Source organism: Loxodonta africana, chromosome 6, assembly GCF_030014295.1.
Source record: "Loxodonta africana isolate mLoxAfr1 chromosome 6, mLoxAfr1.hap2, whole genome shotgun sequence".
Taxonomy (NCBI): Eukaryota; Metazoa; Chordata; class Mammalia; order Proboscidea; family Elephantidae; genus Loxodonta; species Loxodonta africana.
The window spans coordinates 125,336,256-125,350,894 of record NC_087347.1 but is presented as its reverse complement, the minus strand read 5'-3'; the positions used below and the strand labels follow the sequence as shown (position 1 = coordinate 125,350,894).

The 14,639-nt window shown below is 37.9% G+C and overlaps 1 protein-coding gene across 1 annotated transcript in view; it reads right to left on the bottom strand.

Moving 5' to 3' along the window:
- Window positions 1-14,639, bottom strand: part of EPB41L5 (erythrocyte membrane protein band 4.1 like 5) — a 214,491-nt gene that overhangs the window by 133,035 nt on the left and 66,817 nt on the right. Inside the window, exons 4-10 of the mRNA XM_023556079.2 lie at window positions 9,249-9,291; window positions 8,225-8,303; window positions 5,790-5,834; window positions 5,567-5,619; window positions 2,564-2,684; window positions 2,325-2,412; window positions 1,410-1,498 (exon numbers count right to left, since the gene is read on the bottom strand). Coding sequence (XP_023411847.2) covers window positions 1,410-1,498; window positions 2,325-2,412; window positions 2,564-2,684; window positions 5,567-5,619; window positions 5,790-5,834; window positions 8,225-8,303; window positions 9,249-9,291 — 518 coding nt within the window. The remainder of the gene's footprint in view (window positions 1-1,409; window positions 1,499-2,324; window positions 2,413-2,563; window positions 2,685-5,566; window positions 5,620-5,789; window positions 5,835-8,224; window positions 8,304-9,248; window positions 9,292-14,639) is intronic.

The window sequence follows — 14,639 nt, the reverse complement described above, 5'->3', positions numbered from 1 at the left end:
CAGGCTGGCACGCCTTTCTTTCGCGGTTCCACCAGGTGGGTTACAGCAGCCACCCTTTAGGTTAGTAGACAAGTGCAAGCCATTTGTGCCAACCTGGGACCTTTTCCTCAACAATTAAGGTACAATTATAAAGGTGATCCACTCAAGTCTCTCAGAAAGTCCCCAGCAGGGACACCTAGCTGCAAAAATAAGATGGAATACTATCTTCAAATATCTGAGGGGAATAATTTTCAACCTAAAGCTCCATTCTCAGTCCAATTATCAATGAAGTATAAGAGAAGAACAAAGGCATTTTAAGGAATCCAAAGATTCTAAAAGTTTACCACCTACACCCTTATCTTAAGCCGTTACTTGAGAATACATACCAAAAAACAAAAGAAAACTTGAGAAAAGGACACAAGGTCCTAGGTGAGAAAACAGGAAAGGGACGCCCCAAGATGAAATCTGTGTAACAGTGTGGCAAGCAAACGGTTCACAATGGAACATTTAATGCAACCACAGAAAAGAGAAGACAAAGACAGGTAATTTAAACATATGTATGGGGTGTGCCCATTAAGGTTTTCACTGGCCAATTCCCCCTCGCCACCCTGGAAGTCGATAACCAGGTCCTTCTTCCTGGTCTCAGTCTAGAAGCCGAAACCTGTCCACCATAGGTGACCCTGCTGGTGTTTGATGTATCAGTGGCACAGCTTCCAGTATCATAGCAACATGCAAACCATCACAGTATGACAAACTCACAGGCGAGTGGTGCCAAAGGCCCCTTTAAAATGTTAAAAAGCAATGGTGTCACTTCGAGGACTAAGGTGCACCCTGACCCAAGCTACGGTGTTTTTAATTGCCTCAAATGTATGCGAAAGCTGGATAATGAGTAAGGACGACTAAAGAACTGAAGCCTTTGGATTATGGTATTGGTGAAGAATAATGAACATACCATGGACTGCCAAAAGATTGAACAAATCTGCCTTGGAAGAAGTACAGTCAGAATGCTCCTGAGAAGCAAGGATGGTGAGACTTTGTCTCTCATACTTTGGATATGTTATCAGGAGGGACCAGTCCTTGGAAAAGGACATCATGCTTGGGAAGTACAGGGTTGGTCAGCGAAAAAGAGAAAGACTCTCAGTGAGATGGGCTGGCACAGTGGCTACAACGATGGGCTCGCACATTGCAACAATTGTGAGGACTGTGCCGGGCGGCAGTGTTTCGCTGTGCTGTACACGAGGTTGCTTTGAGTGGGAACTGACTTGACGGCACCTAACAACACCAACCGGGCTATGGCAGGAGGCAGCTGCTTTTCTTTTCAGGCTTTTCAAAATTATTTGATTTCAAAACTCTCGTTTATGTATCATCTTGATACAAATGTTTTTACTCATTAAAAGAAACAGTAAGTGTCTGGCATTAACTCTGCTTACCAAAAAAATAAGCCAATTTTGGTCTCTCCTTCAAAAACAAGGACTCCTGTTGGAGTTAGTCCCAAGCTGTAGTCATTCCCGTCTCTAGCCTAATTTAGGGAGAAAAAATTGGTTACTTTTATCTGCATAAAAGTTTCACATTTTCACACAACTATTCAGTTTTATTTTTACACAGAATAAAATTAATAATATAGATATTTTCAAGAATTAGAGTATCCAAAATAACTTTTCTCCAGAAAATACACCCATATACTTTTAGTTCTATCAATGAAACATTTTAGTTTTAAAGTAAATCTTCACTCACGGTGGGCAATTAATACTCCCAAGACAAAGAAAGCTCTTCTCAGATCCTTCCCATGTTGTATTAACCACCTGAATCACAAAATTTTATAAAAGACTGCCTTTCTGGGAAAAGGTAGCTAGTTAAAACTAGAAATGACTTAAATCACCATCCCAAGCAGTTCTGCAGTTTACCAAACCCCTCTCAAACTACGCACTTTCACCTCTGCTCCCTAAGTTGGTTTTATTTTAACAGCGCTTACTCTGACCTTAAGGGATAAAAAGTAATATAACTTTCAAGTGAAAAGAATAGAAAGTGGTTTTAAAAAAAATTTTTTTTTTTTTAAACATTTCTCACAACTGGAAAAAAAAGTCAACTTAAAAGCACTAGCATACCTTTCTCTGGGATTTTGCTTGTTTCTCCTCCTCCTTAAAATTAACCTTTCTGTGGGATTCTAACCATTCCGTATTTTACAGAAGAGTCTCAATCTTTTTACCCACACATCCAAAGTACCCAACGCTAGGCTACGCAAACTACAGGGAAAGCATATGAAAAAATGGCTAGTTAAAAATCCCACAGTCACCCTGAGTCTCAAAGGAATTGGAAAAGAAACAGTACCCAAACACAGGGCTTACCTTGACCACATGCATGTCAACCCCATACATTTCTAGCCATTTGGCTTTATTCAGATAATTGGTTTCAGCTTGTGCTGGTGTCTGACCTCTGAAATTTAAAAAGATAGTAATTTTTTAGATAACAACATATATAAAATATATATATAAAAAATTCTACACCAAGGATAGGAACAGAGGAAAACAAATTTGAAATAACTATTGTCGTGATGTTAAAGAAAGTGTGATCAAATGCCAAGTACCTGTATTCTTTCCATTTCTCAAAAATAGCCAGCTCCATCTCTTCAGTCTGAATGGGCACAAACCTGAACTCAGATACAAGTTCAGGACTATGCTCAGCAAGATCATAGTCACCAAGTTCAGCTACAAACATAAGTTTCACAAAGTTATATTTTGTTAGTACTAATAAGTTTATTTTCTGCTGAATCCTTCAAAACCCATTTTATACATAAAAATTGCTAAAAAGTTTAGAAAGATTGTTTCTTAACCTATCAGGAATTCATAACACCCAGACAATTTCCCAAAATAAAGCTAGCTTACATTTATGGCCTGTCAATCTATATACACGTATCACGTATTTGTCATTGGTTTTTTTTGTTTTTTTTTCTTATTGTATTTTAGGTGAACTTTTAAGGTGGTGTATTTTTAATTAAATGTCTTTCTCTTAATTTATTCCCTGAGTGGTGCAACACTTAACTGACTCGGTTACTAGGCTGCTAACCAAAAGGCTGGCCATTGGACCCCATCCAGAGTTGCCTGGGAAGAAAGGCCTGTGCCCTACTTCCGAAATAGCAGCCACTGAAAATTCTGTAGGATACAGTCCTACTCTAACACAACAAGGCTGCCATGAGTTGAAATCAACTCAGCGGAACTTGGTTTTTCTTAATTTAGTCACGTTTTATTGTGTTTCACTTTTGAAAACCTCTTTCTAGTTTCCATAAAGAAATACCTTCTGACCTTACAAAGAATAAATAAAAATTTTAAGCAATCCTGAAAAACAACTGCATTGAAAATCCTATGAAGCGTTCTACTTTGCACACATGGGGTTACCATGAGCTGGAATCAACTAAAAGCAACTAAAGCCAACAACATTAAGTATCTAACTAATACGCATAGAACATAACACTATGTATCATTATAAGATATAGTACCTGTCTTCCTGGAATTTAAAATTAATTCTAAATAAATAATTGAAAGAAAAACAACTAGGAAAATTGGAAAGGGGTAGCAGGAAAAGAACTGGATAACACTAAACACTCACCTGTGATATGTGGGTTCAGAGGGAAAGGGCAAACAGCAATTCTAACTTTCTATACTTTTGACATTTTTCTTTAAGAAAATGTTATTTTATTAAAAAATTATTTTCATTTTGATGAGAAAAACCCAGTTGGGGAGTAAGAATACATGAGAACTAGCCTGAGATAAGTAATAATAATAATGGTCATAGCTCATGACTTGCTGAGCACCTGCTCTACCACTGGACATGTGACAGACATAAGGTCATTTAATGTCACACCCACCCTGGAAAACAAGTATTATCACGTCCATTTTATCACTTAGGAAACTGTTCTTCTGTCTGAATCACTGTTTTTCAGAAACCAAATCAGCTACATAATGTTATTCAGGATACATACATACTGAAATAGTACAGAAAAACTGACCTTGAAAGTATTTTTAAAAAAAAAAAGCTCATAAAGAAAAATTACTCTGATATAAAATATGTATCGTACGTGAAAAACCAGGAGCTCACTTTACGAAGATGAGAGCAATACTTTAGACCTTAAGAATTAGTAGGACTGGGTAAACTATTACACTTAAGACATAGGATGAAATCTGGAGGAATTATAAAAACAAAGGTGCCATGGATGGAAGTGAAAGTAGGAAAGAATCGTTATTTGGGATGAATTACGGTAAGTAGGGATATGAGAGAGCAGAGTCCCATGTATGAATCAAAAATAAGTATTTATTGAGCATATGTACGTCTAACTGTTTTTACTAAAATACACAAATACATATAAAAGTCCTATTTTCAAGAAGCACATACTTTGGCCTGTATGAAACCTACATAATGAAGCACAGACAGAATACACAAAGCAATAACAAACAGTGTAACACAGATAATGAAAACGACAGCTTTTCAGCAGATCTAATCATTTTTAGAATTAACAACCTCATACAGGAAATGAGGAAATGTAAAAAGTATGCTTGCAAAAAAACTATGAGTGCAATTACATACTTCCGATCATTACAATGCTAGAGGCATATCATTTCCAAGGGGAGTCTCTAGAGGACATTCTGTAGATGGAAACGTAAGTTTTAAATCTGGAGACAGACTTGATGGAGGTAAGTAGATAGTAATTTACATTAGTGGCAAAATTTTAGGAGTACAGAAATTTCCTCCAATTACCAATGCCTACATCAACAGAAAAATATGCCTTCATAACTACTGGAAGCAAAAAATACTACTTATCCTAACACCTAAAAAGTTAGCCTTATTATTATCTATATAATGGTACGTAAATATTATTAGAGGGGCTGGGGACAACTGTGGAATCACCAAAAACCTTTAAAATATTACCATCTAGGTAATCGATAAATATAATTTTCCTTCTAGTATATACGGATACCCCAATGAAAATATTTTTCATTTGGTAAACAGGGACTGAAATGATACAGTATTCTTTTATATTATCAATTTTTTACAAGAAAAACCTACATTTAACAATATTTGATCAATTTAACAAGGTACAAAAGAGTGAGTTTTTCATTAGTCTTTATTTATTGGAAAATAGGGGTTTTTTTTTTAGTTCCTGAAATAAACACCAGGAATTTTAAAATACATTCTAAGTATTTTTCATTAATGCATTTTTAGAAATAAGGCTAAAGAAAGCAAACCATCTGGCTATAGCAATAATTCACTCACGTATCACTGCATTCTTTTCAAAGAAAGAAAATTAGCTGAAGGTTCAGTTGTAACATTTATTGAATTACCAAGTAGACTGCAATTTTTATTTGAAAAAACTATACATGGAAAGGGAGGAAAAAATGAAACGGAATAAAAAGAAGGCATGTTCTAAAACAAGCCAAAGAGCTGGATATTGATACAAGTTAGTTTAGATGAACACAGTTTTGTTTCTTTCCTCGTTCATTACTTTGAACCTTCTAAATTCCTTAACTAAAATGGGTACACACACAAGGATCATGCTTTAGTCTTAATCTTAACAGTCAAGATAAGAAATGCTTACCTTGCAGATTATATGCCGCCAACTGAACTGCTGTATCAAAGGGACATTCTAATCTGAGAGCAAAACAGAACTTGTTAGACTAGTCAACTTCACAACCTTCATTTTAAGAAAAATGGAAATAACACATACTTTAAGTTAACCATTTGGTATTCGTAATTAACTAGGAATTTATTTTCAGCCACCCAAGAAAATGTGCAGTTCACCTCAAATAATTAATACTCACTTTCCACTGAGAATATCTTGTTTTAACTGAAGAACAAATAAATACCTAAAAATTAAATACAAGGCACAAATTTAACTAAACGGAACAATACACTGTGAAAAAATAATCCCACCCTTGTATTTCAGGAAAAAACATTCCTAATTATAGAACTTTACCCACGATAAAGTCTTTAAAGGAAAAACAACACAAAGAAAAGGGCAATGAACACCAGAAGGACGACAGCATGGCCACAAGATAACAGCAAGGAATAGGAAAGTCACCACAGAGTACAGTTCATCACCCTTACGAGAGACCATTTAAAGCAAATTATTGAGAGTGAGCTTTGTGATCAAACTTAACTTTACTCTGATGACACATCCACCACAGACACGAAGGGACACAGGCATGGATATAACTATGGAAAGTCTCTATAATCTCACTGGCAAGGTGTTTAAGAGGAAACCACTCTAAAGGGACCCAATGACTCAACTGTTTCACTTCACGAAATAGTCTGTGTGCATGTGATCATGGATTTGCAATATAAAGTTCATTAATAGGTACCAAGGAGGCAGGACAAAAGAAAACTAAGTGTATATAACCTACTCGGAGTTTATTCAAGCCTATTCAAACCAAATCAGGATCTAACATTTTTCATTAAATAATGGCATTTCAATAAATAAAGAAAATCAGGAGCCAACATGGATAAATTCCAAGCAGCCAAAGTAGATCTTCTTGAGCATCAATAAATACTATAATGGATTCAAACAATTAATCCTGTTTAAAATCCATGAGTTGATGATGATACTTATAGAACTAACTCCTTACATGGTTCCAGCTGATTTGTCAACAAGGAGGACACTTCATGGACCAAGCAAATGTGTAACCTGGAGTACTGAGGCAATCCTGTGGTGAAGGAATACAGCTGACTCCACTACTCACGGGCAACATTTCTTTAAAATATAAAAGCTGCCTGTGGAGGGTGCTCCAACTTTAGAAGGAAATTCCTGTGTTTAAAAATGTAAATGGCACAAGACTGGATGATTTGACTCTGAGAACGGTGCCTCTAAAACTGAGTTTGATGTTACTCTGGACGTGGAAAACTTGCAGAATATGACCACGTAGTCCAATGTACACCGACTGACTACATCAAGTCTGAACTAGCCTGGTCTGGCAAAGGTAATACCTTGTTCAATTGTGCTGAGACAGCTTTTGTATTGTACTGGAATGTGCGCTGTTCATATAACGTGCCATGTTGGGGGAAATACGCTGTTTTTACATAAATCAATCAGCATGTGTTATACATACATAAGCCTGGACAAATGCAGCCCTTTTATCTATTCAGTGGGCTTGGATTAAGCCACAACTGGAGTGGCTGGTTGGGAACCCTCCTCCACGCAGGCCTGATCAACCTGCTGGGGACAGTCCTACTAGTTACCCTCATTAAATGCTGCCTCAAATGATGCACAGATATAACACCCACCAGAGTTATGCACCAAACCAGACATGCAGCTCAACGTTCAAAATGGGTGATGGGCATACCAGGACTTGGTACTGCTTTGCTTCTTTTTCTGGCCCCTGATGGGAGCCGGGGTGTGGACTGTTGGCGAAATCGTCTGCCTCTACGCCTAAGTAAAGGCCTTGAGCCCAGAATGTTCTCTGAGAAGTAGGCTGGGAATTGGGTAGCCTTCTCTCTTCCACCAACTTCTTTTTGTCAGGGAGGCATTCCCCTGATCTGGGCACACAGTAACTTTCCCTCTCTCTTGCACATGCCCAGGCACTATATGGCACCTGGCCAACCCCACTTCTTATCTGTTCCCAGCAAGGAGGGAACGCGGTCTTTCGTGCTACGGCACAAGAGGGGGAACATGTCAGATTACAAGAGCTGGCCTCAGGTTTAGACTTAAGGGGAAATAGGTTTTGAAAGGCTGAATATGAGCATCTTCACGTGGTCCATCAGTTCACTACAATTTGCTAAGTCATTCTTACGTAAGCCCCTGGCTAGCAGCCACTATTGTCCATCACCACTATACAACTGCTGCCCTCCCACTGTGAGGCACAGAGATCTCCTTTGGTCCTGTGGCTGCTGAGGACTTGCCTCATCTGTAAGTCTCCTTAATAAACTCCCTTGCTGCGCCCCCAAAAACGAAAAGCCAGTGAGCACAATTCTACTCTGACTCACATGGGGTTGCTATGAGTCAACTGTTTAATCACCTTTGCAGGATGCTAGAGAACTAATCCTTTATTTTGAAAACTGATAAAGGGAAAGATTCATACACTTCAAAAAACACTACCTAGAAAGAAATTCTATTGTCAGGTTTTGTTACCAGGGGCAAGAAATCCATCTCATCAGCTGCCCATAAATTGGGAACAATTCTAAAGACAATCTCCCAACATCTTCAGCTAGCCTCACCAAAACCAACACAATACCTCTGTACAAATGTAGATGGTGGTCTTACCGCGTCAGCTCTTCACGAAGGTTATTTGGTTCTGAGGAATAAAACTTAACTCGAAGATGCAGACAATAAGGCGAACCAACTGACATTAAAAATAAAAAAGGAAAAAAAAAGCTTTAGTTTTTTATTTCACTATCTAAATAATAAGAATTTTCAGCCTCAGCCAGTAAATTTCTCAAAAATTTAGTGAAGAAGCAGGGACAGAGGATAGTAGGTTATTGTGTCATTATTTCAGGTTAGTTTGTAAAAAGATCAATTAGTAGATTTTTAAATGCACTGACCATCTTATAGTACTATCACACTCATCTGTCTACCCTCCCAAGAACAGAAAGCTTTAAGTTAATTCTAGCTCAGGACCAAATACATCACGTGAAAAAGCCTTGACTGTGTAATTTAACAGCCCTGAAAACTGGCAGGGCTGTATTTCTTAAGAGCACTGAGGAATGCCTATGTTATTAATTGCTTAGGGCAAATTCTCCCACACACTTTGAAATTCACTTCAGCTAATTCACTAACCTCTATATTCTTGGCTCCACTATTTTGTGAAGACAGGAGTTAGCTGCCCTGAAAATCTGATACTACAGAGGACAAGCTGGATTACGGACTGGATACACATTCCCCGACTACTGTTAGTAATAATACATTTTATGCAAATTGCCTTCATTTAATTGTTTTTAATTACAAAACATTGTATCACCAAAGTCTTACAATATTATCTAGAGCAGAGCAGATGCTAAACAGAAGCCAAACGGGAAAATTTCCGCACAACTAATTACTAAATAAACGCTAGGCATTTCATGTGAAGTCAGCGCCATCTGCAAGCTGCAAGCCTGTTTCCTGAAACAAGGCACGTGAATCTAGATTAGCATGGAGCACATACGGCTTTCAGAGTGGGGCACTGTATTAGAATGAAATTGTCTTTGGAAAGCAAAGATGCTAAAAAATTCACCTGAAACATGATTCTTATGCCCTTAATAATAGGAATCAGAGTCTCCAGTACATTCCATTTCAAATTTTTTCAACTTACTTTTTACTTGCTTTCTGATGCTCTTTGTACCATCCAACCAATGCTGAAAACAAAAACAAAAATTCAGTGCTAAGCAGATGATACAACTTTTAAATTTTTATTACCAAAAGTTATTTTTCATCATGTTTTTGTTGATAACCACGACAAAATATTTTATAAGAGAAAACAAAAACGAGTGAGTGTGAGAGAGACTTATTATCTGCCCAATAACCACAGGAAGCTTACAATCAGAAAAAGACCTGAAATCAGATATGTGATTTCTTAAAATATTTCTTTCTGTTCCCTCAGTAACAAAGATGATATTCTAAATTTAGATTCTTCGTTCTCCTCATTATTCCCAAATAAATGACTTTTGCAAAGCTGTTAAAATTAAATAGAAGAAAATTATCATATTTCAGTGCCTGCTTCACTGTTTCAGTAAAAATATAAAATTTATTAGATCATAAATAATCAGGTGAAATAACAAGGTCGCCTAAATTTTACAAAATAGATACTACTCAGAAATAGTACTCTTTGAAAAAATCTGTAGGATAAAATCCTATCCTTCCCATAACCATGGCCCTGCCTATGAAATAAAAAGTCTTTGCTTTACAAACAAAAAATGTTAGCATTGTGACTTGCAGACCTCCAGGTAAAGAGTAATAATAGCCTTTTGATTTATGTAACTTCTTCACTCTGAAATGTCCATGACACAAACAGAACCAAAAACCAATTTCAGATAGTTCCACTGATAAACCGTCCCAACTCTCCCTCATTAGGAATCCCTTTACACCACACCAAGCCCTAACAGTGACAGCACTCACGGAACTAAGATACACGACTGCGCACTTTCCAACATGCTTACAACTCCAAACACCTAAAATGAAAGAGTGCTTTTGTGCTAACTAGCTCACAGAGTCAAGGAATCCAGTCTCAGAAATCTAGACAGGCAAAAGTGGGTAAAGAGACAGCACTGTTAAAACAGACTTTTAACTACAGCAGTCGCCCCTTATCCACAGGGGATACGTTCCAAGACCCCCAAAGGAAGCCTGAAACCGCGGACAGTACTGAACCCCATATGTACTATGTTTTTTCCTATACGTACATACATACCTATGATAAAGTTTAATTTATAAATTAGGCACAGTAAGAGATTAACAATAATAACTAATGATAAAACAGAAGTATTTTGTGGCTTCTCTTTGGCATATCCGAATTGCCGGCATCACTACTCTTGCACTTTGGGACCATTAATAAGGAAAATAAGGGTGCCCTGAACACAACCCATGCAGACTGCGGTTGACCGTGGGTAACTGAAACCACGGAGGGCGAAACCATGCATAAGGAGGGGGCTGCTGTATTTTTTTTTTTTATGGCCAATTATTTGCCTAGCCTCTTCCCTTCCAAGATCCAAAAAGTGAAATTCACAAAACTACCAGTGTGCCAGCTGAGTAACTCTGAGCACTGAAAATGGGATGTTCAGCAAACATTCTAAAAGGCAATTAAATACTGTGCAGTATTTTCTCTGGAGTCCAAGTGTGTAGCTATTAGTCAGCCATCTCTTTTAATAAACCTAGATGGACATCCATTTTTTTTTTTAAATAATATTTTATTGCCTTTTCAGTGAAGGTTTACACAACCCTTCAGGTTTCCATTCAACAATTTCTATATAAATCTTTCAGTGACATTGTTTACATTCTTCACAACGTGTGAACATTCTCCGTATTTCCATTCTGGTTGGTCCAATTCCATTAAAACCCTTTTATGACCATTGGCCAAAGCGGCATGCCAGCCACATTTTATGCCTCTGGACCTAGGGGTAAGGCATTATTCCAGTTCTAACGCATTGAGGGTGAAGGTGGGTCCCTTCTGAAATGCCTGAGGCTCAACAGACTGGAGCAGAAGCCTCACTGCTGTGCAGGTTGCATATTCTATCATGTGATGCTTCCTGGGTGTGCCAGTTTTATATACTTTATTATGTGAGCCACTCTGTTACTTAGCTTAAAGGTGACCTCAGGGGCTACTTCTGGTTCAAGGATGAAGAGTACCTCATGGCAATAGCCTTGGGGAGTCCTCCAGTCTCAACCAGTCAAGTCTGATTTTTTGTTTTGTTTTAGTCATTTGAGGTTCTGCTCTACACTTTCCTCCCATTGTACCAGGGTCCACACTTTCCTCCCACTGTAGCAGGGTCCATCTCTTGTGGCCCTGATCAGAACTGCTGGTGGTGGTAGCTCGGCACCAGCTAGGACTTCTGGTTTTGAAGCAGATGAGGCCATGGTTCATGTAGGCTATTAGTCCTGCAGTCTAGTTTCTTCTTTGTGTCTTTGGCTTCCTTCTTTCTCTTTTGCCCCAGACAAGCAGAGACCAACTGCTGTATCTTAGATGGCCTCTCGCAAGTTTGTAGGACCCCAAACTCTACTCACAAAACTAGGATGTAGAATATAAACTTTATGAACTATATTATGCCAACTGACCAAGATGTTCCACAAGACTACAGCACATCTTCAAACCGAGGAAACCAATCCCCTGAGGGCTTTCGTTATGTCTAAGAAGTATCTGTAACTGTACCCACTATGAGCTTTACTGTATATATGAATATATATGCCTACATTCACATACATGCATTTATACACACCTATATCTATGCATACACTGATAAAGATACACACATATATACTTACATATATGTATATACACATATATGTCCACATATATACCTACACATACTTTTTTTGGTTGTTGTTGCTGTTGCTTCAAAATTATCTATGCCATAGCAATTACCAAGAGGTCTTTTTCTTGTGTACATTTTAGTGACATCATTTCCCTTTGTCAAGCTGTGTACACTTCACCCACATTCAGTGTTACCATTCCTATCACCAAAAATAATAAGTGTCTGCTATCTAGAAAGTGAACCCCCCTTCCCAAATCCCTGGTAACGACTAATGAATATTACTGTTATTGTTAGGTGCCCTCGAGTCGCTTCCGACTCATAGCAACCCTATAGGATAAAGCAGAACTGCCCCATAGGGTTTCCAAAGAGCAGCTGGTAGATTTGAACTGCCCACATTTTGGCTAGCAGCTGAGCTCTTAACCACTACACCACCAGGGCTCCAGAATACTAGTTTCTATATATTTGCCTGTTTATGTCATTTCATAAAAGTGAGAATGTGGAGTATTCACTTTTTTGTGGTAAGACTTATTTCGTTCAGCATAATGTCCTCCAGGTCTACCCATGTTCCAAGCTGTTTCAGGAACTCATTTGTCTTTATCACTGAGTAGAATTCTATTGTATGTGTATACCACATTTTACTTAACCATTCATGCGTTGATGAGCGTTTAGGTTATTTCCATCTTTTTGTTTATTGTGAATAGTGCTGCGATGAACGTTAAGTGTGCGCATAGCTGTTTGTATCACTTCTATTAGACCCCTAGGGTATATACCTAGGAATGGAATCGCTGGGTCATGTGGCAGCTCTAATACTTTGAGGAATTACCAGACTGTTTTTCCCAACGGCTGTACCGTTTTGCATTCCCACCAGCAACGGATGAGGGTTCCAATTTCTCCACATCATCTCCAAAACTTGTTATACTCTCAGCCATCCTAGTGGGAGTAAAATGGTATCTCACTGTGGTTTGGATCTGATGACCAATGACACAGAGCATCTTATCCTGTGTCTGTTGGCCATCTGAATATCCTCTTTAGTTAATTGTGTGATCATGTTCTTTGCCCAGTTTTTTGATTGGGTTGTCTTTTTGTTGCTAAGTTATAGTTTTCTGTGTATTTTAGATATTAGACCCTTATCAGTTATATCGTTCCCAAAGATTTTTCCCAGTCTATAGATTATCTCTTTACTCTTCTAAGAAAGTCTTTTGATGAACCTAAGTATTTAACTTTTATGGGGTCCCAGTAATCTATTTTGTTTTCTGTCGCTCCATTATTCTTCCATTTAGGTTTTAGGTTTAACATTTAGGTCCTTGATCCACTTTGAATTAGTTTCTGTGTACAACGTAAGGTTTGGATCTTGTTTCACTTTTCTGCAAGTGTGATTTCAGCTGTGCCAGCACCGTCTGTTGAACAGACTGTCCCTTTCCACGGAATGGATTTAGTGCCCTCGTCGAAATCAAATGACTAAACACATCTGGATTTCTTTCTGGATTTTCAATTCTATTTCATTGGTTTATGTGTCTAGCATTAAACCAGTCCCAGGTGTTTTAATTATTGCAGCTGTATGTTTTGAAGTCACGAAGTGTTAGGCCTTCTACTTTGTTCTTCTTCAAAATTGCTTTGGCTATTCAGGGTCTCTTGTCTTTCCATGTAAAAATGAGGATTCATTTTTCCATTTCTGAAAAGAATGCTGTTAGAATTTTGATTAGGATCGTATTTTATCTGTAGATCACTTGGGTAGAACTGACATCTTGACTATATTAAGTCTTCCAACCCTTGAGATTTTCTTTAGTCTCTTTCAGCAGTGTTTTATAATTTTCATCATATAAGTCTTCCACATTCTGGAATAAATTTATTCCTAGCTATTTTATTCTCTTAGATGCTATTGTAAATGCAGTTGTTTTCTTAATCTCCTTTTCAGATCTATCATTGCTGGTGCATAGAAATCCAACTGATTTTTGTGTGCTGATCTTGTATCCTGCAACTCTGCTAGTTCCTCTATTAGTTCTAGACGGTTTTTAGTAGAGTCTTTGAGATTTCTACAGGCAACCACTTTTAGGCATATTTCAATCTACAAATGCTGATCAATCTTGCAAAATGCAAAGCCAGTCACCAGGCAGAATACAACCCCATCTATTAGTAGAAAGACTTTACAAACACCTCAATCCAAAAAATAAGGAGGACAGTCACCTACCTAAGACAGCAAAAAGTCAATCCATCATCACTGCCCAGCCCAGCAACCCAATACTCGAAAACTGTCCTAAATATCTACTACAGCCTGATGTCAGCCACATACTGGGTAGAAGATAAAGCTGGTTTTCATTCCCCACACTGTTTTCTCCCCAGAACCATGGACCTGGGGTTAGCCCTATCTTCAGGTTTTATCAATTACACTGCAATTAAAAACAAGTACATGATGGGTCACCTGGGCACTCATTTGGCCATGGTTAGGGAAACAGGTACTCTCACATACCATAATCAGCAAAAATTAATACAATCCTTAGGAGGTAATTTGACTATGCAATACTCAATGCCCTTACAAACAACCATGTGTCTTTGACCCAGTAATTCCACATTTAGAAATCATTATGGATGTGTACAGATTACCTACAAGGAATTAAGTCAGGGAAATTTAAGACAACCTATATATTCAACAACTAATGAACTAGTTAAAACACAGCATTTCAATTAATACTCCATACCACAATTAAAAAGAATGAGAACTACGTAAGGATCTGCAAAATTAT